This window comes from Podospora anserina, chromosome 1 (assembly GCF_000226545.1).
Source record: "Podospora anserina S mat+ genomic DNA chromosome 1, supercontig 4".
Taxonomy (NCBI): Eukaryota; Fungi; Ascomycota; class Sordariomycetes; order Sordariales; family Podosporaceae; genus Podospora; species Podospora anserina.
The window spans coordinates 590,611-615,051 of NW_001914853.1; the positions used below are offsets into that span (position 1 = coordinate 590,611).

At 52.2% G+C, this 24,441-nt stretch overlaps 9 protein-coding genes across 9 annotated transcripts; 5 read left to right on the forward strand and 4 right to left on the reverse strand.

Moving 5' to 3' along the window:
• Positions 1-695: 695 nt before the first annotated feature.
• PODANS_1_16020 (uncharacterized protein) lies at positions 696-968 on the forward strand (the record flags this gene model as incomplete). Its single annotated transcript, XM_001907006.1, has 1 exon — positions 696-968. The coding sequence occupies one exon, from the start codon at positions 696-698 to the stop codon at positions 966-968; it is 273 nt and encodes a 90-aa protein (XP_001907041.1).
• A 424-nt stretch (positions 969-1,392) lies between these two features.
• Positions 1,393-2,452, reverse strand: PODANS_1_16030 (uncharacterized protein; the record flags this gene model as incomplete). The annotated part of the gene is made up of 3 exons (XM_001907007.1): positions 1,393-1,460; positions 1,524-2,224; positions 2,286-2,452. The coding sequence occupies 3 exons, from the start codon at positions 2,450-2,452 to the stop codon at positions 1,393-1,395; spliced, it is 936 nt and encodes a 311-aa protein (XP_001907042.1).
• A 2,032-nt stretch (positions 2,453-4,484) lies between these two features.
• Positions 4,485-8,151, forward strand: PODANS_1_16040 (uncharacterized protein; the record flags this gene model as incomplete). The annotated part of the gene is made up of 4 exons (XM_001907008.1): positions 4,485-4,640; positions 4,706-5,139; positions 5,202-7,373; positions 7,452-8,151. The coding sequence occupies 4 exons, from the start codon at positions 4,485-4,487 to the stop codon at positions 8,149-8,151; spliced, it is 3,462 nt and encodes a 1,153-aa protein (XP_001907043.1).
• Positions 8,152-8,539: 388 nt separating this feature from the next.
• On the reverse strand, positions 8,540-10,714 carry PODANS_1_16050 (uncharacterized protein; the record flags this gene model as incomplete). Its single annotated transcript, XM_001907009.1, has 1 exon — positions 8,540-10,714. One exon carries the CDS (start codon positions 10,712-10,714, stop codon positions 8,540-8,542), a length of 2,175 nt encoding a protein of 724 aa, XP_001907044.1.
• Positions 10,715-11,761: 1,047 nt separating this feature from the next.
• Positions 11,762-12,880, reverse strand: PODANS_1_16060 (uncharacterized protein; the record flags this gene model as incomplete). The annotated part of the gene is made up of 2 exons (XM_001907010.1): positions 11,762-12,684; positions 12,748-12,880. 2 exons carry the CDS (start codon positions 12,878-12,880, stop codon positions 11,762-11,764), a joined length of 1,056 nt encoding a protein of 351 aa, XP_001907045.1.
• Positions 12,881-14,128: 1,248 nt separating this feature from the next.
• Positions 14,129-16,661, forward strand: PODANS_1_16070 (uncharacterized protein; the record flags this gene model as incomplete). Its single annotated transcript, XM_001907011.1, has 3 exons — positions 14,129-14,176; positions 14,228-15,338; positions 15,394-16,661. The coding sequence occupies 3 exons, from the start codon at positions 14,129-14,131 to the stop codon at positions 16,659-16,661; spliced, it is 2,427 nt and encodes an 808-aa protein (XP_001907046.1).
• A 1,171-nt stretch (positions 16,662-17,832) lies between these two features.
• PODANS_1_16080 (uncharacterized protein) lies at positions 17,833-18,710 on the reverse strand (the record flags this gene model as incomplete). Its single annotated transcript, XM_001907012.1, has 3 exons — positions 17,833-18,075; positions 18,139-18,479; positions 18,569-18,710. 3 exons carry the CDS (start codon positions 18,708-18,710, stop codon positions 17,833-17,835), a joined length of 726 nt encoding a protein of 241 aa, XP_001907047.1.
• Positions 18,711-20,667: 1,957 nt separating this feature from the next.
• On the forward strand, positions 20,668-21,657 carry PODANS_1_16090 (uncharacterized protein; the record flags this gene model as incomplete). The annotated part of the gene is made up of 2 exons (XM_001907013.1): positions 20,668-21,037; positions 21,095-21,657. 2 exons carry the CDS (start codon positions 20,668-20,670, stop codon positions 21,655-21,657), a joined length of 933 nt encoding a protein of 310 aa, XP_001907048.1.
• An 870-nt stretch (positions 21,658-22,527) lies between these two features.
• PODANS_1_16100 (uncharacterized protein) lies at positions 22,528-23,589 on the forward strand (the record flags this gene model as incomplete). Its single annotated transcript, XM_001907014.1, has 1 exon — positions 22,528-23,589. The coding sequence occupies one exon, from the start codon at positions 22,528-22,530 to the stop codon at positions 23,587-23,589; it is 1,062 nt and encodes a 353-aa protein (XP_001907049.1).
• Positions 23,590-24,441: the final 852 nt, after the last annotated feature.

The window sequence follows — 24,441 nt, forward strand, 5'->3', positions numbered from 1 at the left end:
GCCAGTGTCAAAGATGTGGCTGCCAAAACTAAAATGTCGATGACTCGCGAACCTCAACGGCGCCACAAAGCCAACCGCCTTCCAACATGTCTATAAATTTCCTGGCCCAATTCCACTGTTTTCCCTTCTTCCTCTCAGACTCTCACACCAGACAACAACAATGACCTGCCTCAACAGCGAGATAAGCCTCACCGAACGATTACCTTCTCCATCAAAACAAGAAGAATAATCCTAGGAAGACACCCGTGATCGACCAGACACAATGGCCGTCCAGCCCAAGTCCAAGATCACCGTTGCCGGTACTCGCGCCCAGGTCCAAGCCCTCCTCGCCCACTCCCTCTCCCCTGACAACAAGCGCAACTTCCTCGAGACGGTCGAGTTGCAATTCGGCCTCACCAACTACGACCCCGCCCGCACCAAGCGCTTCTCCGGCTCTGTCAAGCTTCCCTCAGCGACCAGCACGACCTCGGTCGTGCTAAGCACCAGGGCCTGGATAGCATGTCGTCTGACAACCTCAAGAAGCTGAACAAGAACAAGAGGCTCATCAAGAAGCTAGCGCGCTAGTACGATGCGTTTGTCTGCTCGGATACCAAGGTTCGGGAGATCCCCAGGGTTTTGGGACCGGGCTTGTCAAAGGGTAAGTTGAGACCCCTCCTTGCCACCTCCCATGTAGCACTGAATACTAATTGCATGTCATGAACACAGCCGACAAGTTCCCCACAACGGTTTTGCACAGCGAGGACCTCGCGGAGAAGATAATCGACGTCAAGTCCACCATCAGGTTCAGGCTGCGCAAGAACCTCTGCATTGCCATGGCCATTGGTAATGTGGACATGACCACGGAGCATTTGGTGGCCAACATCATGATCACCATCAACTACCTGGTGTCATGCCTCAAGAAGGGATGGTCCAACGTCAACAGCACTGTCATCAAGTCGACCATGTCGCGTCCCCGTTATCTTTTCTAAGACAATCATTTCGCGGCTGCGCTTCTACATTTTGAGTAAGCACGCCGTGGGGGAAGCACGGGGTAGGCTGGGAAGGATTTCAGTGTGAAGTGGGCAAGTCTTTGACAGATTTGAATGGGGGCATCAGCTTAGCCGCTGTATGCTTGTCCAGCTAGAGAACATTTAGCTACTGTAGACATCCAATAGACTCATCTTCACACATACCTAGAGCTCCTTTGGTTCTTTTAGGCGACCAATGATAGGGATAGCAAGACAATAGCCTCCAGACTAAAGAGCATATGCGGTTGCTTGGGGCAGACCACTGGGTATCAAATGTACATTGAAACAAAAGAACAATGAAAACAAAACTCACCGACTCTCCCACACAAAGCCTATCAACCAACCCCATGAACAGTAGCACCTCCCTCAGGCCTACCGTCCCTACCTAGTAGTAATAACTATCCCGATAACCACTCGGATGCCCTGACCACCACCTTGAATAGCTGCTTGTATCTGTCAACAGTGTCAGTATGAAAAACCTCTTTCAACAAGCCGTACATGCACGCAACAACATACCTCTAACTGGACTAATCCCCAACTGCTCCGCCACATTGACATACCCACCACCATCCGCGCTCCTCTTGCCCTTCTCCCTGTTCACCTTCTTCATCATCTCCCTCTCCGACTCCTTTTCCCACACGCTCCTACAATACGGACACGTCACCTCCCCTCTGCCTTGCCCCCGTTTGGTAGCAGCCCACATGTCAAAACATTGCTTGTGGACGTTCTGTCCGCAGGCGGCTTTGCACCAGACAATCTCCTCCTTCTTTGTTGCTGTGTCAAGCTCCTCGAAGCAAATAGGGCAATCTCCTTCGACTGGTTTGCGTTTGCCGTCTTCTTCGTTGTTGTTGTTGTTGTTGTTTGCGCTGCCAGAAACGATGGGTGGAGCCCCAGCAAAGATTTGGTTGAGCTCGGTGGTGAGAAAAGCGAGTTGGTAGACTAGATGGGCAGGGCAGCGGAGGACGCGGGAGAGGACGTAGATGATGTGTTTGCACTGCTGGTTTGTTCTTGCAAAGTGGGGGCAGGTGCAGGTGGGGAGGAGGGAGATGAGGATGGTGTAGATGTTGCCTGTTGAGCCCGTGAGTTCAATTGTTTCGGATGGGGGGCTGAATTCGAGGGATGAAGGGGTGGTGCGGTGGCGGGATAGGACGAAGAAGCGTTGGGTTAAGGCGCGGGCGTAGAGGTCGTGGAAGGATTGGGGAGGTTTGGGCCGGAAACTGGAGGGGCGTATTAGTCATGAATGAGGGGAAAAGGGGGGATGAATGGGGGGGTTGGTACCGGCGAAGGCGTTTCTCTTCCTTGGGTTGGGAGAGACGTTGTTTTTTAGTAGGGGTTTTGGAATCGTCATTGTTGCTGGCAGAGGCGTGGGGTTGCTTGCGCTTGGTGGATGATGGAGTTGTGGTTGATGACGTCGTGGGGACAGTGGACTTTTGGGGGGCACCCATTTTGCCGCTGAGTGCGCAAGTTTGGCGCAATGGTATCAAGAGTTACAACCCGAATCTATTTCGAAGACTGTGTCACTTCCTGGATGGGAAAACGCAGTTGTTCAAAGGAAAAAGGGTGGCGGAGAATTGGATGGCCGCGATTGATGCTGAAATGATAAGCTCCACTTTTACTGTTAGTGTGGCGAGCGGGGTGTCACGGAGCTCTCGCGAAGTCACATGACGGTGAGCTCGGCACAGTAACCCTAATCCACTTACATCGAAGCGACCACAGCCACCATGCAAAGCAACGCCAGGATCAACCTGATGAACTTGACCAATATATTCAATATATAGCTAATGATTCTAATTTGGTTGAAATTGTCAGTATCTAGTAATGAAACAGCATCTTCGTCTTTTCTCAGAGCCTAACCCTTATGCGCTCATGTCGGTCAGGGTTATCTATGGCCTATCTTTGACTTGAAGATCAACAAATCTTGGCATCATCCTCCTCTATGAAGATTGATACGCATCATGCACCATATTCATGGCTTTTTTTTTTTTTTTTTTTTTTTTGGATATCTGATTATGATCCCACTGCTAGCCATTATCCAAGCCTCTAATGGTACCATGTAGGACCATAAATTCACAATGCTTGTACGGGTTAGGTTGTCCAGTGCCCAGTTTGACAGTTGAAGTTACCTATAGACCTGCGTTACTACATCCTATTACTTATGACTTATCACAGTAATGTTCAGGGTAATGATGAGCCACAACTTTGTGTTGTGGAACTCAAGTCCTCTTTTTCACTCCAGAGGCTCAGACAGTGAAGCTCGAATTTGATCTGCAGCTTCACATAAAGAGGAAAGAACCGAGTGACCACCTGACTTCGTAATCCCTCTAGGTAGGATATTGGAAGGTACGGAGAACGGAAATACTGGATGTCAGGTGATCGGTATTTCCATTCTACCCACCCCTCTATTTGCTGGGACAAAAGGTCAATCAGAACAATAGGATTGCATCTCACCAGCCAACTCCATCTTACATATTCTCGATCACTTCTGCCAATATCCTGACACATCCAATGTCACCCCTTCATTCTTGTCTTGCTCAGATGCGCTCGTAGACGCTTCACATCACCTACGCATCCACCACAACTACTCTTGACAACCCGTCTTCACCAAATGTCGGGTCGATGAGGTTGTGTGTGATCTGGATCGGACGGAAAGGTACGTTTGTCAACGTTTCATCTCTTCAAGGCGCCTCATAGGGAACAGATATTGAGGGCAGCTTAATTTCTTGGCTTTACCGCTCTACTTCAGAATGCCGTTGAGGACAAGATCACTCTGGAACCCTTCGGTCGGTACCTAATTCTTCAAACCGTCAAGTGGCAGCTCTGCAGGGTTTTCAGAGTCATAACCTGTGGAATCATGGGTAGCTGCAAGCAAACACATAACCAAGCGATTTTCCGACATGGATTATTTGCCTCCCGTTGTTTTCAAACTGTGAGAGCACTGGGCAAGTGTTCCTATTTGGCGGGATGGAGGGCAATGGTATGCGGGCCGGTTGCCTGCATCAGAACCCCTCCACTCTTGTTCCTTCTTATTTGAAGTCGGCCTTTGATTCTTATTTTCCTACTCTCGAGCATATTGCTCCTTCCCTCTCACGTTTCGTTTCGTCGCCCCTCCAACTGCACCGAACACCCCCGCCAGCATTTTCCAATTTCCCAACACAAGATCTCTAGATACAGACAAAGCACAACTTTCTCTTCACGTCGTCGTTGACTGAGCCTCTCCTCACAATCACTAAACCCCACGTCATCAAGGGGAGTTCAATCTGCCCGACTCTGTCTGTCAAGAGGACACACACAATATCGATGGCTTCTCCTTCTGAGGAGAGGCAAGCGGCCTCGGAAGCAAGTAACCCTCTCCAGGCGACTTACCCCTACATCTCTTCTCCCGGGTGGACTTTCTAACATGCCTGCAAACAGACTGCCTTTTCAATAATCGAAAAGCACGTATGCTACCGGCCAGCGGAGGGCCAGGGCTGGAAGTCCATGCCAGTGCTTCCAACTCCGCAGGAGGTGTTGGAGCCGACCAGCGTCGATCCGCCAATCAATCCTGTGGATCGGCCATGGTCTTCCAAGGAGGAGTACCTCACTGCTCAGTATAGCCTGCTAAGGTTGGATGCTATCGAAGGCCTGCGGTTCTCGGTCACGAGATACGTTGATACCTGCCGAACAGGCGCCAGAGTGATTTTTGATGATGAATATTGCAGCGTCTACGACGAGGTATGCAAGTTCAAGGCATGTCAATGGCGGGGCGTGGTGCTAATACTTTCAACGTACAGGTCCGGGTCAAAGGCTTTTTCATGGCCAAGATTGCTCCGTTCTCCAGAGTTGAGTTCTCAACGCCGTACAATGTACAGTGGAAAACAACGAAGCGCCTCATGGATGGAGCCGTCGTGGCTCTGTCAACCAAGAAAGACAACTTCCGGACTATTTGCAAGATCGCAACAGTGGCCCAGCGTCCGTACGCTGTTGGGAGAGATTTCGATTCGACGGTTGCGGTAGCGGTAGATTTGATCTGGGCAAATCCAGAGGATGCTGTTATCGACCCAGCTCTGGAGATGGTCATGATTGAGTCGCGGAATGGATACTACGAAGCGTCGCGTCACACGATGCTGGGCCTTCAACATGTCGCAGAAACCACGTAGGTCACTGTTCTATCCATTTCATGTCGTTGCATTTCATGCTAATAATTTGGCAATGAAGATCCGCGCTCGACAAGTATATCATAGGTGCCCATACCGCGGACACTGTGCCAGAGTTCATCCGCACCAACCCCACCATGGACTTATCATCTTTGGTTCCTGTGACGGCAAGCAATGGCTCCCAGGCACTCCTCGACGTGAAAGAGTCGCTCAAGAATTACGATATCGTGAAGAAAGGCTTCCCCACTCTCGAGGACGTTGCAGTTCTGGACGAATCCCAACTGGATGGTCTCCATCGTATCATCTCGAACGAGCTCGCCATTGTACAGGGACCACCGGGCACAGGCAAGACATTTACCTCGGTTCAAGCTCTCAAGGTTCTGGTTGCCAACCGGCGGAAGCATGGTGGCCCGCCTATTATCGTTGCAGCTCACACCAATCACGCCCTCGACCAGCTGCTTACATTCTGTCTGGAATTCGAAGTCCTGCGGTTGGGCGGCTTCACAAAAAATGAGGACATCAAGAAGTGCACCGTCTTTGAGAGACAACGGGCCGAGAGAGGCGGTCGGCAGTCCGATATCAAGTCAAGAAACAACGAGAAGCGAAGGCTAGAGAAGCGACAGAAGGAGCTCATTCAAGACCTCAAGATCATGCAACAAGATGTTTTCGGCAAACGTCTAATTGATCCCGATAGACTGCTGGAGGTTGGTGTCATCACTCAAGAACAACACGACTCGTTGAAAATCTTTTCCGGATCAACCAACCCTCTTGCATCCTCGACCGCCACTTTCGAGCCATGGCTGGGTGAGAGCCTTGTTCGCATGGAGATTTTGCGCAGTGCCACCAATACCAGGTTTGAGCTGGACGAGGATGAACTCTTCAGGCGTGAAGAGGAGTACAAGCTGGATGAGAACGACTTGGTACATGCTGCAAGTGATCAGGAAGAGGAGCAACTGCGCATCAAGGGGGAATGGGTTCCGCTGGAGCATGTCTGGTCAGCAAAATCGGCAGCTGGTCTGTCAAGTTCGACTCGTGCTGCCCAGAGAAGCTTGAAGGAGGAGGACTTCTATTCGATTAAGAAAAGCATTCGGGGCGAGGTTTACCGGCATTTGCAGACTGAGTTGTTGAAGCATATTACCCTGAAGTTTGCCAGCCTTCTTGAGCAATACAACAACGTTTGCAAGCAGCTCAAGGCGCTGACTGATTTGCAAAAGTGGGAAATGGTCCAGAGACAGAAAATCGACATTGTTGGCTGTACCATGACAGGTCTCGCCAAATACCGTGGCATCCTTGCGGCCCTTCAACCAAAGTCACTTCTGGTGGAGGAGGCGGCGGAAACTCGGGAGGTAGACATTGTGTCTGCTTTATATCCATCGATCCAACAGCTCATCCTCATTGGCGACCATCAACAACTCCAGCCCAAATGCAACATCTTGTGGCTTGGCGCGCCTCCCTTCAACTTCACCGTTTCACTGTTTGAGAGGTTTGTGAACCTGAGGATGCAATATACTATGCTTCGCCAACAACGCCGTATGAAACCGGAGCTGCGACGGATCCTGGACCCATTCTACCCTGGGCTACTCGACCATCCTGTCGTTTTGTCCCCCGACAGCCGTCCAGACATCCCAGGAATGGGTGACAAGTCCTCTTGGCTCTTCCACCACGAGTGGCCGGAAGAGACAAGCTCGGACTCGAGCAAGTTCAATCGTGAAGAGGCCAGGATGATCACCCACTTTGCTTCCTATCTTGTCAAGAATGACACACCCCCGGCAAAGATTACGATTCTGACCTTTTACAATGGCCAGCGCACGCTGTTGAACAAGATCAAAGAGTACGACTACAAGATTTCCACGGTGGACTCGTACCAAGGAGAGGAGAACGATATTGTGATTCTGTCACTTGTTCGAAGCCCAGGAGAATATCGTCGATGGAGGTGCGGGTTTTTGGAGGACAAACACCGTGCAGTAGTCGCAATCAGTCGCGCTCGTCGGGGGTTTTATGTTTTTGGAAACTTTCTGAATGTTCTCAATACGCGTTCAGCCCAGTCACTCTGGGCAGACATCTGGAATGGCTTTGCCCACCAGAAAAGGATTGAAGAGGGCATTCCCTTGACTTGCAAGGCCCATCAGAATGAAATCTGGGTGAGGACGGTGGATGACTGGGGTGACAATGCCGGGGGGTGCGATGAGCCATGTGGACAGACACGGCCATGTGGCCACCCATGCACTCTCAAGTGCCATCAGTATGTACACTTACGGCCTGTGTTATTTCAGAACAGTTCACTAACCTATTGAGCCAGAACTGATCACAGCCGTCTACGTTGCAGTCAGCCCTGCCTCGAAAAGCTCCCCTGTGGGCATGGGTGTCAGAACTTCTGCAGTCAAGTTTGCGCTTGTGACTGCGCCGCCTTTCGAACTTTGTCCGCTGGCATTGTGGCAGTTGGAATATCGAGACCAACCAGGACATCGATGTCTTTGGAGCAGCGAATGCAGAGTATCAGCGTTGAGGGGGTTGGCGAGTCTAGTAAGGTAGTGGTGCGAGGTTCGACTCAGGCATCGACTGAATGGCGACAATTCCCTGCCAACGTTCAACGTCAGGACGCCAATCTGCACCGAGGACGGGCCTCTCAAACTGTGCAGAATGGTTCGACCTCCAATGTTCGAGACACATACCAGCAAACCACAGTGGTGAATGGTCGTCGTTCCAACCTCGGCCCTCGAAACGTTCGTGCCATTAAGGCGAGCAAGTCGTATCGTCAGCCGCCTCGAGCTAAATCAGCATCGCCTAGCATACCAGACACGGCCAGTTTGCAAAACAATACAACCCAAGTTCCTGCCACCCAACAACAACTGAACACGGTGTTGAGCTCAGCCCCAGTGCCAGACCTACTTGGAGATCTTGACGGTGTAACCTTCTCTCAATCTGTCATGGTAAATCGTGTTGCAGGAGAGGCGCCAGTTGTTGTGGGACAGGCAGCTCCGGAGGACGAGGAGCTATTGATAGAGCTTTAAGTTGTCATACCCACAGTTATCGCAGCCACTATGTCATGCTATTAGTCTTGTACTTATAACAGTTCATAGACATTGTGTCTATTACCATTACTTCCTGACCTGGCAGTCTTCTGCCCGTGGTCACCCAATGAGTGATAGACTTTGTCCTCCACGAGCACTGGTGACACAAAGCCTGGTGGTATCTGTTCAACGACAAAACGCTATCCGATTTGGGTATTATCCAGATAATGAACGCCTACAACTAATCCAATAGCAACCTGCTTGTACCCCCCACATCACCCACCCATTCTTTGCTTTCCACGCTGTAATTCCAACAAACACACCCACAATTTTTCCCTTGATTCTTACGTAAACCCCAACAAGAAAGAAAGAACATCTATTCCATTACTCAGTTATTCGCATGAATCTCATAACCCACCAGCACCTCGGTATTCGTCCCATCCCACCCCCTCGTCCCCGCGGCTGAGATCATGATCCGGGAAGTAGGATCTATATACAAGCAGCTGATCACGCCTGCCCTCGGCGGCCCCGGAACGATCGTGAACGGAACTTTGCTGTGCTTTTGCGCTTTCAGGTCGGTGTCATACTGCAAGTCGTACAGCCTGAGAATATCATGACTGGCGCAGATGATGTGCCGCCCGTTGGGCATCGGCCTCACCGCCGACACGGCGCCGGAGCCGTTGGGGAGCTTGAGAACCCGTTCTGGCTGCCAAGACGAAGAAGCCTTGTGGATGGAGAATTCCTCCACTGTTCCGTTGCGGCGGCCGGTGTAGATCTCGTTGCCTGAGAGGGACCAGCAGGCGCCCATGCACCAAGGGGGAACGCCGCGGCGGTTGTTGATCCGGGCTACGGGTTCGGGGACGCGTTTGTCCCAGATGCGGAGGGTGCCGTCTATGGAGGCGGAGAGGAAGGTTGACGGGTTGGAGGTCGAGGGGTCCTGGGCGGTGGAGGTGGCAAAGGAGATTGTAGGGGGTTGTGGTTGGGAAGGGGCGTCGGGGAGGGAGGTGTCGGCCGTTTGTTGGGTGGAAGAGGGGGGGTTGTTAGGGGGCGGGTCGGTGGTGGTGGAGAAGTCAAGGGACATTGTTATGCTTTCGTCTAGGTTATTGGTGTTGTTGCTGCCTTGGAGGGTGTGACTACTGGTTTCGGATACGGTGTTGGCATCCGCTGGGTTCGTGGTGATGCCGTTTTGGGCTGGAGGTGGTGCTGTATTGGCGTCTATTGGGTTGGTATCTTGTTGGCTGGGATCGGTACTGGTGACATCTAGAGGGGGAGCATTGGACATGTCGACGTCGTCGAGGGAAAAGTCGGCTGATTGGCCCATGCCGTTGCTGTGGTTGTTCATTTCCATGTCCATCGCACGTGAGAACTCGTTGTCATCATCATCACCAAAGGCACCACCTCCGCCTCCTATTGTTTCGTTGTCGCCAAACAGAGAACCCGCTGGACTGCCAAACAGAGACTCGTGCTCAGGCGACCCCGTGTTTTCCGCACCATCTGGCTGTGCCGTCGCACTGGCACCCATCATCCCTCCACCAGGCGCAGTGCTATAAAAGTTGCCGATTGGTGGCTTGTCGTTGTTGCTCTGAAATGTATCGCTCTGGACCATCACCTCGCTTGCTTCCGCTGGGATCGGAGCCGCGCCAGTAGGTCGGAGCTCGATAGCCGAAATCTGACTGGTACTGCCATCAAACCTCCGGACAATCTGCCCGTTATTGAGATCCCAATCCAAACATGTCTTGTCCCAACTTCCACTCAAGACACTCTTCTCATCTGGAGCCAGCTGCAACACGCTGACAGCATTGGTATGCCCTCCCTCCCGCAGGCAGACAATCCTCTTACCCTCGTCATGCCTGACACTATACAAATTAATCCCACCACTCTCCAACCCACTCAACAACCACAACGCCTCGCTGTGAACAGCCAAGCTATACACCGGGGATAACACCGCCTCCTCAGCCCTCGCCCCCGGCGGCAGCGGCTCCTCATTCCCCCAATACCCCATCAAGATCCCCGCCTTGACCACACTGTCGACAAAAGGGTGCCTCTGCGCAACCGTCAACTGTTGCTTCCCATTGATGGTCCCAATCCCATCATACTTCCTCACGTACCCATCCGACCCCCCCGTCATCCAATACCTCTGATCCGGTGTGATAGCAATAGCATTAATGCTCGTCGCCTGCGGCGCCGCCATGGTAGGCACAATATCGTAAAACGCAGCGGTCGTATACTCTGGCCGTATCACCGGCCGGTACTTCATCCCCCCCGACACACTCCCGCTCGCGGCAGAGGCGCGCCTAGTCCCCGGATGTTGGTGGTGGTGATCGTCGCCGCCGTCGCGTGTTGTGCCGGCGCCATCGGGGGCAGACTGGGAATTATCATAGGCTTCATTCTCGGCTTCTGGTTCTGGCTCGGCCTCGGCGTCGCCTTCAGCTTCCTCCTCGTCGTCTTGCTCGTCATCGTCGTTCTCGTTATCGTCTTCGGCGTCGTTGTCGGCTTCGATGTCTTCGACTTCCTCCATGAGTTCGTCGGCCTCGTTCTCGGAGGTCGCGTAATCGTCGTCCATCGCGTCGGAGGCGGGGAGGTGGGTTCTGGTGAGTAACGCAAAGTATTATAGCTGTCCGAAACTTGTAGAATTATGGTAAAAAGAGGGTGCCAAAAAATACAAGTGTTTGAGTAGTAGAGTGCGAAAACGAAGAAAGCCAATGATGTGTGTTGTTGATCGAGGATTTGGCAATCAAGAAGAAGGTTGCTGGTAACCCAAAGAGCTCTCGACCAGGATCCCCGGCAGGCTTGTTTGCGACAGGATCGGTACGTACCTCTGTGGGGGACTTGCACCCCGCAACTGCATATTCCTGCATCAATAAACATCAGGGGCTCGATCATTCAGGGTCACTGACACGCAGAGAGAAGAGGATGCTCAGAATTAAAGCAACAGGTATTATTTTTGGTGTAATTATTTTTGGTCACCGCCGTTCTTTAAACCCCCTGTGAAAATGCAGTCCGGAATCCGTACCTTACAAGACCAACACCCAAATCGGGAAATATGTACCAACGCTTAAAGGGATAAGTAAATACTCGACTCCAGAATAATAGCAATCAGAAATCCCTGGGTTGACCAATCCTCGTCTATAACCGAGCCAAACATAACCTCTTTTGCCCGTATGCAACCCGAGCAGGCAGAAATACTCTGTAACTGAATAGGGCCGCCGCAAACCCGACGATAGCTCAACCTGATAACTCAACCTCAAGAACGCCCAGTTGTCTTCCTCGCACTGATTCTATTCATGGCAGATCGACGGAGGAACTCTCCCAGTTCCAGCTTGTCAGCATTCTCTATTTCGGTGACACAAGAAGAATCCGAGGGTGGTTTCCTATTTTCTTGACGATTGGGATGCAGCCCCAAACGAGCTGTGAATGGACGAGAAGTGGCGCCTGGGTTAGCTGAGGTATTCTTGACTCGAGTTCGGAGCGGAGAATAGCTGAGCAGAAGATCAGTGTTCTGATCCACGAGAGACTGAGCTGGATTTTCGGCACCTGAGTCGTCCACAGTTGAGATGATGATGCTTGGGGTGGCAGGGGATGGGGAATCGTTTGGGTGAGCAGGCTCCTCCTAATCGGCACTACTACCCGGCGCCCCTCCTCTCCAAAGACCATAGAACCCCTCGCAGTTCTTCCACATTTTGATGGTTCCATCCTCGGACCCTGTGGCATACAGGTTTCCATCTGGAGAGAAAGCAATGGACCAGATGGGACCGTGGTGACCCTTGTGGACATCCAGCTCCTTGCCATCCTCCCAGCTGTAAACATGCGCCCAGGTTCCAGGTTCTTCTCCCACCACAAACTTCCTGCCTTTAAGATCCAGGCCCACACTAGCAATGCCATGGGACAGCTTGAACTGCTTGAGCTCATCTTGTGCCTTCAGCCCGCCCCAAAAGCAGGCGGTCTTGCCAGCAGCAACCGCAAGCACGGGCTGACCACCGCCAATATCAGTGGGGGAGCTGTGCGATGGCGCAAGAGAGACAAGTTCGCAAGACTTGATCTCGGCTTCGAGTTTGATGGCACGTGTGCACTGCCTGGTAGGCAAATCAAACCATCGAAGCGTGTCTCCCGAGGCCGTAATCAGCACGCTGGGGTCCTTGGCCCAGACAATAAACTTGATGGGCTGTGTATGCACACCTTCGCCGATTTCAAACGCTTGGGAAGTCGGGATAGTAACCGGGCTAGCGGCGCCCTCGGACGTTGGTGGCTGCTCCTGCAAGTCAAAGATGCGGAGCTTCTTCTCGAAGCCTCCGGTGGCAAGCATCCTGGACTGGTCGAAGGGGTAGGCAACGGCGCGGACGATATGATCATGCTGAAGAACATACAGCAGCTCGCCGGTATGTGTATCCCAGACCTTGGCGGTAAAGTCTGCAGAGGCAGTTGCGGCAGTGGTGGCATCTGGGCTGAGTCTACCTTGCCATACCGCACCCTTGTGGCCAAGGAAGGTACCTATCCAGTCGCCGGTCTGTCCATCACGAAGCATGGGGTTACCATCTGAGAAAGAAGCAAGTTGTTAGTCCTTTGTTGATCAGATGAGAGGAGACAGGATGAACTAACCCTTGCAGGCAGAAATCATGTAGTAAATGTCCTGATTTTCCAACGGAGAGAAGCTGATATGGGGAACTGGGCGCGAGTGACCGTGGCAGGTCAACGGGACACATGATGGACGGGGGGTCGAAGCGTCACCCATTTTGAGAGGCTCGGGTATGGAGTATCGAGATGATGGTTATGGGAGAGGAGTCGTCAAGCGGAGGATGAGTTGAGTTGGGCAGCGAGGAAAAGTGCAGAGTTTGGCGAGCGAAGAGGTACAAAGCCGAATGGGTAGGGCAAACCGATGGACAAAGTTGAGAAGATATTTCTCTTTTTGTGGGAGACGGTGGGAATCTAGAGGCGAAACACAAGCGACGAAAGAAAAATGAGCGAAAAAGAGTCGTAACAGGTCGTCAGAAAAAATCGTTAAGGAATCGTGAGATTAGGAGGGCAGGATGGTTGCCTCCCGCAGAGAGCCAAATTTTGCGGTGGACGGGGAAAGATCAATGTCGACTCTGCGACGACATGGAAACCCTCTTTGCGACGTCTGCTCGCTGTTGGGCGGGGTGTCCGGTGCCAAGACCCGCGGCCGTACCCCTCGTTGATCTGGGCGTTCAAGTCAGGGGCTGTCACTCCCCCGCAGCAGTCAGATCGATGGTGCAAGGGCAACACAACGTTGTGTGAACAATTGGACGTGAAGTGGCGGCAAGCATAAGGTCAGGTAGGTTTACGACGGGAAGCAACAGCTCAGTTTGGCTTTCAGCCAATCTGCAAGTATGGCTGGTGTCCTCCAGCAACATTACGACATCAGAGACATCAGCGAGCATCAGAGGATCGCTCGGCAACCATCCTGGCTCTAACCTTATCTGACTTCCTAGGTACCTGGAAGACTATGAATATGGAACATAGTCTTGTAGACATCCCAACAAAACCCTGAAACCTACAAGGGCCCATATATATGTAGATATTGCTATGATGAGACGAAAGAAAAAACATGCCTCCTTGTTCTGCATGTAGGCCACCTCATGATATTGAAGCCTGACAGATATGGAGCTCCAAGAAGGCCCGTGCTGGAGATGGGAGCTTCCCCTGGGACCCGTCACCCCATCCGCAGCCACGCCGCTGTTCAACCCCTCCAGGAGCAACCAGCTTGCGGACTTTGGTCTTCCAACCATTTCCATTCCCACTATTCACTGTTAGCCTTACAAATCGGCAGCTCCATTACTCGAGTTTCCCAGTCAATCTTTTTTCATAAACCATCTCGAGTTATCGCAGGAGCTGCATCGACAACCAGCCTCGCGACGAACACCTGCTGCCGTCACTGCTCCACCAGCACTTTCATTGACTGACACCCATCGCTACGATACCCCGCCTACCTAAGCTCCCAGAGAGCCCAACCGAGATCGCGATGCCGGACTTCAAGCTCTCGGCCCAACTGAAGGGGCACGAAGCTGATGTGCGTTTCTAACTGATTTCTTCATGACTCGTTCAACTAACGACCACTTAGGTTCGTGCCGTTGCGTTCCCTTCCGCGAATCTCGTTGTCTCGACCTCCCGCGATAGAACCGTCCGTCTCTGGCGCAAGACTGCCCCGCAACCCCCGACATTTGATGAAACTATCGCCAGCCAGGGACATGGCTATATCAACTCGGTTGCTTTCTTGCCGCCATCTTCGGAGTGGCCCGAGGGCCTAGTCATTTCCGCCGGGTACGAGGCCATCATCGAAGTCAAGCGCCCAAGCCTAACTTCAACCGACAATGCCGATCGCCTTCTCGTAGGCCATGGCCACAACGTCTGCACCCTTGATGTTTCTCCGGCCGGGAAATATCTGGTGTCCGGAGGGTGGGATGGCAAAGCCATCATTTGGGGAACGGACAAGTGGGAGCAGGCTGCCCAGCTTGCCCATGATGGTGAAGTGAAGACCATCTGGACGGTCTTGGCATTCGATGAGAACACGGTCATTACTGGCAGTGCCGATGCCCACATCCGCATCTATGACATTCGAAAGGTCAACAATAACAACGAAGTAGAACCAAGACGCACTCTCACAACCAATTCCGTTGTGCGCGCCTTGTGCAAACTTCCAACTGGTCTGAAGAAGCACCCAAGTGGGGCCGACTTCGCCAGCGCCGACAATGACGGCATCATCAGGCTGTGGAAGTTAGACGGTACAGAGGTCGGAGAACTGCGTGGCCACGACAGCTTCATCTACTCCCTCGCTTGTCTTCCCAACGGCGAGATCGTCAGTGGTGGTGAGGACCGAACAGTCCGGGTATGGAAGGGGTCAGAGTGTGTCCAAACAATCACGCACCCTGCGATCTCAGTATGGACGGTAGCCGTGTGCCCTGAGAATGGAGACATTGTGTCAGGTGCCAGTGACCATACCGTCCGAGTTTTTACGCGTAACCCCGACCGGGCGGCGGATGCTGAGGCTTTGGTCCAGTTCGAAGAGGCTGTTCGTACATCGGCGATACCACAACAGCAGCTTGGGCCTTCGATCAATAAGGAACAGCTGGATCCCCACACTTGGCTCCAAACCAACGTGGGCCAAAAAGATGGGCAAGTGAAGACGGTTTTGGAGGAGAATGGCACAATCGGTGCCTACCAGTGGTCACGAGGTCAGATATTTGACATGATATGCAACTCAGGAGCTCAGACACTAACGTCAAACAGGTGAGCAGCGATGGGTCCATGTCGGCACAGTCGTCGACTCGACTGGCAGCACCGGCCGCAAGGTTCCATATAACGGCCAAGAATACGACTATGTTTTCGACGTTGATATCAAGGAGGGGGCACCGCCACTCAAGCTCCCTTACAACCTTTCTCAAAACCCTTACGAGGCAGCAACCAAGTTCTTGGGTGACAACGAGCTGCCAATATCATATCTCGACCAAGTGGCCCAATTTATCACTTCGAATACCCAAGGTGCGACGATTGGCCAATCCTCAGGGTTGGCTGATCCGTATGGGACAGAAGCCCAGTCCGCAGCTGATCAATCATCACAACCGTCGACCAAGTTTTTGCCGCATACAGACTACCTCGCCCTTACGGTAGCCAAGTCTGAGCCTGTGTTGAAGAAGCTCAAAAGCCTTAATGAGAAGCATATTCTTGCTGGCAATAAGCACATTTCCATGAACCCGAGTGGCCTCAACATTGTCGAGCATGCTCTCCAAGCTACCATGGGAGTGCAAGCTGCGAGTCAGAAGGGGAAGTTACCCCCAGCGCTCAACGACGCGACCCAGAGCGTTTTGAGCATCGCCACACAGTGGCCGTACAACGATCGACTTCCTGCTCTCGACGCACTTCGGTGCTTGGTCACCTGGCCGGGTGTCTCCACTGTGACCGATCCCAGAGGCGGCGATATCGCTAACACTGCGCTCAGAAGCGCGCTCGATGTTCAGTCCCCAATTCAAACCGACACCCCTTTAACCGAGTTAGCTCACGGGGTTGATGTGTCTACCGTCAACCCCAACAATGTCATGATGGCACTCCGGACCATTACCAACCTGTTCACTACACTCGAGGGGAGACAGCTGGTTACATCGGACGCTACCAACATCACGACCGTTCTCGGCAGAATTGCTGGTCTCGGAGAAGGCCTAAGTCCCATTGGGGCAGAGAACAATAACGTCCAAATCGCCTTGACGTCCGCAATTTTCAACTTTGCTTGCTTGGGCTTCAACGAACGCAGCACGGTCAACTTCACCGTCATCTCCAACATCTGTGAGATTGCTGCGGCTGTTATCAGCAGACAGAGGGATGCTGAGGTCCTCTTCCGCGCAGTCATGACGCTTGGCATGGTTCTTTCCACCGGTGGCCAGGCCCAGCAGGTAGCCAAGGCCCTCGAGGTTGGGGAGGCGATTGGTGAAGCGGCCAAGAAGTCGGGAGAGGAGAGGATCAAGTCGTTGGCAAAGGAGTGCTATGGTTATCTGAGGCAATAAGTGTGACACGTGGTGAATGAAGTGTGAGGGAATATTGTATATATGAGGTTACCCAGCTACCTCTAATGCTTTGCTAGTACAGCAGAGGTCCGACGCGGAGGGTGAAAAGGCAAGGGATGGAGGAAAGAGTTACAGTACTTAGGGACAGAGATTAGAGCCTTTGATGTTACAGACATGGGTTAGTAGGAGGCAACGAGATGTTATCCCACTTAGTTTCAGTATAGTGACAGTCTGCTCTTGTCTCACGTAGTCGCTATCAAGTTCAGTCGCCTTTCTCGCTCACCTGTTCGGGGGTGAAGATGCCTTCCCGTTGCTCTACGAAAATAGCCCCTGAAGCCACCCGGCTCCCCCGGTTGTCTATGTCAGACATCAGGAAACTTGACTTGCGGTACTGTTGTTGGTTGGTGTGGTGGGTGGTGATGTGAGAAGTGTATCTGCTGGCGCCCGACGCAACGGTGACGGAAAACGTGATTTGAGCCGCTTTACTCCCTAAACTGAACACGCCACTGAAACCGAAACCTGGGCGGAGAAAGCTTGTCACTTTAATCCGGCATTTGGGCGGCGGCTGATGAGGGGGTTTTGGTGCTTCAGGGTTGATGCTGACTCTGTCTGCTACAGCTTTCTCACACTGGGGAGGACTCTTGGGTGGTTTACTGGATGGTTGGATGGATGGGGTTCCCGAAATCCGGAGGTAAGATGGTTGGAGATGAGATGTGGGTTGGTCAATGTAAAATCGCGCCAAGCAAGACAATCCAATGTTTTGTTCAGAATTGTTTCGAATTTTTGCAGCTGCCTTTTCTGACAATTTCTATTCGAGGTAGCGTAAAAACAGCCTCAGTTTGTGATCCTGTCTACTCTCTGCCTTGAGTAACAGTCTGCTCCTCTGCCAGCTCTCTGTGACAAGAGGGAAAAAAGTTGTAAGTGAGAAAATATTAAACAACGAGAAAAGAAAATTCCCCAAAACCCAAAAAAAAACCCCCCGTTTTTATCACAGCACAAAACCGGGCAGATATAGTACCCTCCCAAAAAATATCTTTCCTTCACCCTCTTGCCTTGAACGCCGTCCAGAAATGCCAACACGAGATCCTGGTTTTGCCTTCAGGATCAAAAATATACAAAGTGCCAAACAGTGACACACGCAACCCGCCTGCCAAAATTGTGACGGATCACATCATAGCAGCGCCCACAAACCACCGAGAGCGAGTGGGACGTAGCCGAGCCATGCAAGAGTTGAGCCGCTGATAGTCATAGATCGTGCCGCGTCGCTGGTGAGGTTGACCGCTCCTTGTCCGGAAGCACGAAGGGTGAGGGTGTACACGTCCGCGACGCCGATGTCGGTGCTGTTGAAGCAGTTGGTCTCGTTAACCTCGGCCAGTCTCGAATCGCCTGGTTCGACAAATGTGATGTCGACGCACTGCCGGTATTGTTAGTATCCATCGCCCTACGTGATGAAAGCATCGAGAGGATGGGAACGTACCGAGTAGAGAGCAGCGCCATGTACGGCCAACTCAACAACCTGAATTGTGGCATTGTCGCCAGCCTTGACCGTCGCGTTCACTGGCAGTGGTACTTGAGGGAGGCAGACGGTGCCGGGATACGGGTTCTTTGATGGGCCGAGGAGTTGGAAGGGGGGAACCATGGGGAAAGACATGTTGGGGGGACCGCCCGGTGGTCCATCATCGGGGCCTTCAGTACCGAAACCCATGTTGACGTAGACCATTGCTGTTGCGTGGCCTTGGAACCAGCCGGGTTGGAAGGCGATGGCGCCGCCTTTTGTTGACCAGTAGGTTCGGTTTGTTGTTACTTCCATGCCGCCACCTAGGGGAGAAAAGTTAGCAACTCATGTCTTGGGTTGTGTAACGGGGAAGGGGCAGCCTGAGATGAGAAAGATGGGGAGGGGAGCTTACATGGATACATCCATTGCATGCCGTATGGGAAAGTTTTGTTGGTGATGAGGTTGTTGCCTCTCCATCCTGGATATGTGATGACAATGTGAGCAGAGGCGACAGCGGCTGTTGTCAGAGCCGTGAGAAACGTTGATGTGAGCATTTTGGCGAAGTGTGTCGTTGGATGCGATATGTGAAGGTGTAACCAAAGTTTTGCGTGATCAGAGCCTCACGAGGGCTTTCCCTTTCAATTCCGGCTCTTCTTTTTCTCCAAGAAAAACCTCTCAGTCGAATGTCTCAATTCCTCCTTCTATATCGCCAGTTCTTTGCCGATCAATATCTGTATCACTGTCCTGGTCTGGTAGTCCCAGTGTCGACCGACGGAACGTCTGTATCTGGAGTTGAGATTTGTGAATTCGGTATAAGAAAGACAACCGCAGAAATAAGAAGCAGGGAAAAGGCCAGAAGAACAGGTCGTGCTGGGCGGACGGGAGGGTAATATCTGGTGGTGGTGACCCATCGGCCCTATGTATGCAGCCATTCCCCTCTCCTCTCCAGCCGCCCAATGGTCCCTGTCACCCCCCCAGGCCCAGTCACCTTCACACCCTTCCACCGCCGTGACCCGACTTTGCCATGCCGAAGCACCAACGGGCACAGCAATCTGGGCGGCTTTTTGGCAGCAGCATGCACCTGAGCATCCCGACCACTCAGAGGGCACAAAAAACCTTTAAGGGGTGCGAGCTGTGCATGCCGACCCTGCCGACCCCCTGCCACGAAGGGAGCCCACGGCCAATGAGCGGGCAAAGGTGGCCGCTCGGCTGCTGGGCAAGTCGCTAACCTGGGGCGATATCATCAAGCCTTCATGCTCGACTCTGCATACTATCACCATTTAACACCGACGGCTCTCCCAATTGAGAACAATGGGGAGCTGGCCTGGACATCGAATTCCTAGTGCATCTTGGGAAAATCTAGAACGGCGATCTTCGTAGAGGCGCAACTGTAGTTTCGACTGACACACCAGCCCACACTGATCTAGACCTGCAGTGTCGCTCCGGAGCCGTGATGCGGGGTCCTGATGAGAGAGATTTTGGGACTTTCTGCCATCGTGCTACACCAGCAGGTTGCACAGAAAGGCTGGTGGTGGTGGTGCTTGGCGGGGTTCCAGTCACATCAAGCTGATCACAAAGCCATCTCCACTGTGTGCCGTCTCTCCTCCAACCTTTCCTCACAGCTAAGCGCCCAGCCATGTGTCTGGGAACCAATCAAGATCGGGCATGCGAACGGTTTGGGGGCGATCTGTCAACCCTCGGATTCTCTCTCCCTTCAGCAAAAACCCTCGACCGAATTCTTTTTCGCGGGAGTGTGGTATCGGTTCTCGATGCAGTGCGACTCTGCGAAGAGCTATTTCTGACTGGGATGCATTCTTCGGTTCTGCCATTCTGGCCCTCAAAAGGCGCAGCCACTGTAGATCAGTGAATCACGGCCAGCTTGGGTGAAAGCTGATTGACTGTGAAACAGCCTTACCTATACACATTGGTGGCAGGAGCTTTCTGGTGTTCTCAAGAGCCGAATGCTCGGACGAATGACTTGCATCGCGGGATGGCCAAAATAGTGGCCGCGTCAACAGTCTGGTGTGTGTAACGCTTCTGCAGCCCATACATGAAGTAAGCTGACTGCTGGTACCCGAGCTCGGCATGTCTGGTGGTGAAGATGTCATAAATTCGGAATAGAAATGGGCGTGAATCAGAATCAATAAATAGCAGGAAGCAAAAGGCATTTCCTCTGTTCAATATGATGAGGATTCATGAGTCCCTGACAAGACCAGCCTGACCAGGTTCAGTGCCCAGTGGATTGTGGGAAGCATTGCGATTAAGTGGGCCAATCCCAACCCTGAGATCTTCCCCGCATAAACCAGAGACACTTTGAACACGGAAGGCGGTGAACATGTTTCTGCCTATCGGATTTCTTATCGCACAACTGCCCCTCGGTTTGGCTTGCTTCTACACGGGAACCCTGCAGGAGAGCCGGTGAATTGGAGCGACTTGCAAACTTGGAGCTTTTTTGAACCATTTCAGTCTATCAATTTTCAGGATCCTTTTCGAGCACGTCTGTGACACATCATGGCTGACACCGGAGCCGAGTGGAATCAGGTCAAGCGGAAAGGCAGAAAACTTCGCCATGTATCCAAGCCAGTAGCTGATGAGAAGGCTCCTTCGGACAATCTGCAGCCAAACCCAAATCCAGAATACTCTATTGGTGATCTCTCAAAATACCATGACGGCGTGACCAGAAAATTCGAGCAGTCTGCATGCTGGCGGAAACTAGAGAAACTCCTCGACTCGGCTCTCTCATCACGTCAACAACTACCACGCATTGCCAGGGCAGTGTGTCTAGGGACAGGACCATATGATCCAGCCGATGGCAGTTCTCAAGCAAGGTGGACAGCTCACATGCAGACAGCTGCCTTCTGTGCCATTATCAATACAATTCGTGGGTCATGATGGACTGGTGCAACTCACAGATGGGGGCTAATCAAGAAGGGATCAGGATCTAAAACAAACCAAGAAATCAAGTGTTTCATTCAAGAGCCCCGATTTACACAAATTGATAAGGAATTCTGCAGCAAACTCGATCTCGAGGCCGTTGACAGTCCAGGTGGATTCGATCTTGTTGATGAGAACACACTGCTCTATGCCATACATGTCGAACTTGAAATCTGCAACCTGGCCATGAGAAAATCTCTGCCGACCGTTTTCATTGGTACCGGCTTGGATGAATGGCTACGGGTGGTAGATGGCACCAAGGAGAGACCAGGGCATCTCCATCGTTTTTTCAAGTTGGAGGACAACTATCACAAGCTCCCTTTTCCGGATCTCGATTACATTTTCTCAAGCACCAGCATATACCTGAGAGAAGATCAACAGACACACGATGGGTGTGAGCGAGGCCATATCGAGGAGGCGGGAAAAGAAGAAGTGGGCCAACAAGATACTGAAAAGAAAGGGGATGAAAAGACTGAGAGCAAAACGAAATCTCAGTCTTTGGAAGATCAAGACGCTGCTACCAAGAGCGATATCGATTCTCTGAGGCTTGATAAGCTTGTGACTTAATATGAATCCAGATTGACACTAGTCCTGTCTCAGAGGGTCCCCCAAATGGTCCAGCTTGAGGATACCTTGGGCTGTGGGATTATCGAGCGTTTTTCTTTGGAAAGAAAAGTTCATTGTATGGAGGTGTGCCACTGGTTTATGAATACAGGTGGAAACCTTTGGTAGAATATCAGCACAGAGGACTTGCACAGACGATTGTTATCCTCAATGGCAGTCAGTGTATCTGTAACTGAACAAACTTCAGTTTGCTGTTTTGTCACAAGAAGGACACCGGGTTGGCAGTTCTGGCCCTTAACCGTATCATATACAAAGCAAAGCGTCGGTATTCCAACACTCAATCAACAACCAGATTTACAGAAGACCGTCTTTTCTTTCTATTCCAAGACATAAAACGCCATATCCCACCCACGAACACCCGTCGTTTGTCACCCGTCATCCATCAACCTGCAACGTTCTCGCCTCTCAGGTGCCGCACACGCCGCTCCCAACATGCAGCATCACGGAGAGTTTCCGCAAACCTCTAAAAACATGTTGCTGTTGCAGCCCCCCCACACTGAATACCACAGGGGCCCGCATCCAGAGTCGCAAGGTCAAAGCGCGGCGCTCGCGATCCAATCTTCGCGAAATTGCGATGACATGGGTTGGGGTTCATTCTGCCCACCTTGCGTTTTCCATTGTGCTGCATGACGAGAATCCATTCTCTCCCTTTCTTTCCTTCCTTTCTCTCGTCTTGCACTCCGGCAACGCGCTCCGGCGCCCTTAAGTGACAAACAATCAGCATCGCGAAGTCGGCCGACGATTGTGTGACGGGATTGAGAGACTGCGAACAACATTGACTGAGCGAGATGGACCCGCGGGTATAACCGAATCATGACGGAGCCCTCAGCGCGCCAGGGACCCCCGTCCCACCCTGACGACATCGCCAACACCAACGACAACGACCACATCCAACACCGTGTACGGTTTGCTGAGGAGGGCCCAGAACCTGTCATCTACCAGCACAACCCAAGACGACTCCAAGATGACGAGCCTTCGCCGCCACCAGGTCCGGCTGTGTTTTGGGATGAGAACGAAAGCATCGCTCCAGCTCGGAACCAAGATCGGAACAGCATCGCGAACACGGCCGATACAGCAAACCTAGCTCAGTATACCTTCTACCGCGAGCCCACACCTCCGCCATACAGGCCGGATGAGAAGGGGTATGGGAATGATGCCGCCAGCGGCAGGATAGCTCTGGCATCCAGCGCCGGAGGAATTCCCGAAAGCGAACGCCGGCTTCATCTTCAACCCGAGAGGAGCAACTGTAGCGATGACGAGACAATGAGCCCAGTCGCCAGGAGAAAGCTTCTCTGGATTATCATCGCGGTTGCAATCGTGATTATGATCGGCGTTGCCGTGGGCGTGGGCGTTGGCGTTGGCGTAACAATGGCTCGCAAGTCTGCGGAAGCTCAGGAACAGGCCGAGTCCTCCACCACGCCGCCAGTCTCGGTGATAGGCTCCAGTCCCACGCCAACACCGTCAGCAACACTCGATCCTGACCCCTCCGTTACATCGTCGACATCTTCAGACGCACACACTTCTTCAACAGTCTCTTCCTCTACGCTCACTGTCCCTTACCGACCGCCAAACCCTCATTCTGACTGCCCTGCGGCAAACAACACCATGTATCAAGTCCCGGGCTCCCACAAACGCTTCCTTCGCCTCTGCGGCATCGACTACCACGGAAGCACTTCTTCTCGTGATCTAACCCACATGTACACGGTCTCCATGGCGGATTGCATGAACAGCTGCGCTTCGTTTGACCAGTGCACTGCCGTCGGATGGGGGTTTCTCCCCGGCGACACGGGCAAGGAGCACCGCTGCTACATGAAGACCGACCTCAAGACCGGCCATGCGGCAACAACCGATTGGTGTTTTGCCATGCTACAATAATTTATTCACGTATCGCCAAACTGGCGGCATACCTACCTTGCTTATCTCATATTTGGACTCTTTTTCGACTGTGTATATCATTATTGAACACATGCTGCAAAACACTTGGCGCATTTTGGCAGCCAGGATGGATTTGCAAACAGATACCCCTTTTTTACACATGACAGCCATATCGACACGCTCACGCGAAAACACACAACACACAAGGCGACTTTTAAGGTTTACATATAATTCATAATGATGCTATTATATTTCTTTGGGGTTGGAGGTTTGGGGACGGATTTGGAGCGGAAGGGGTTTAGTACTGATGTCTTTTGGGCGGGATATCTTGAACGACGGAGTTGAGAGGAAGGGCTAGTTTGGGGGTTTGATGAAGGGCTGGGAGCAAGATATGCTGTCGGTGAAAGCGTCGGCAGGGAGATGGTACGGCAGTTGTGGACCTTTTTTGTCTAATGTACCGTTATTGCTTCTCGAGTAGCCAGCACGTCGTGGAGAGAAAGATAGACACTGCAATTTGAGGTCAAGGCCTTGAAAGGTACTGGAAACGCCCTCTGCTATCTTACAATCTCTGCAAATCAACTTTTAAAGCCTTACGACTATATATCCGTCCTTTATGACTGTCTTTGGTGGCCCTGCTGATATCTTTCTAGGCCCTTATCCCCAGTAGTAGTCTGCATTAGTTTTCGTCCAGCATCAACAGACGTGGGTTGAGTTCGAGCACGGTAGTTACACGCGCGGCATGCGGTTGTAGTTGCAAACACAGTTGAGGCTGGTTCTGGGCGTGGAGTCTTTTCAGCGGGAGCAAAGATGATTGACCCCTGGGGATAAGTTCGAGGGTTGTTTTGGGTTTTC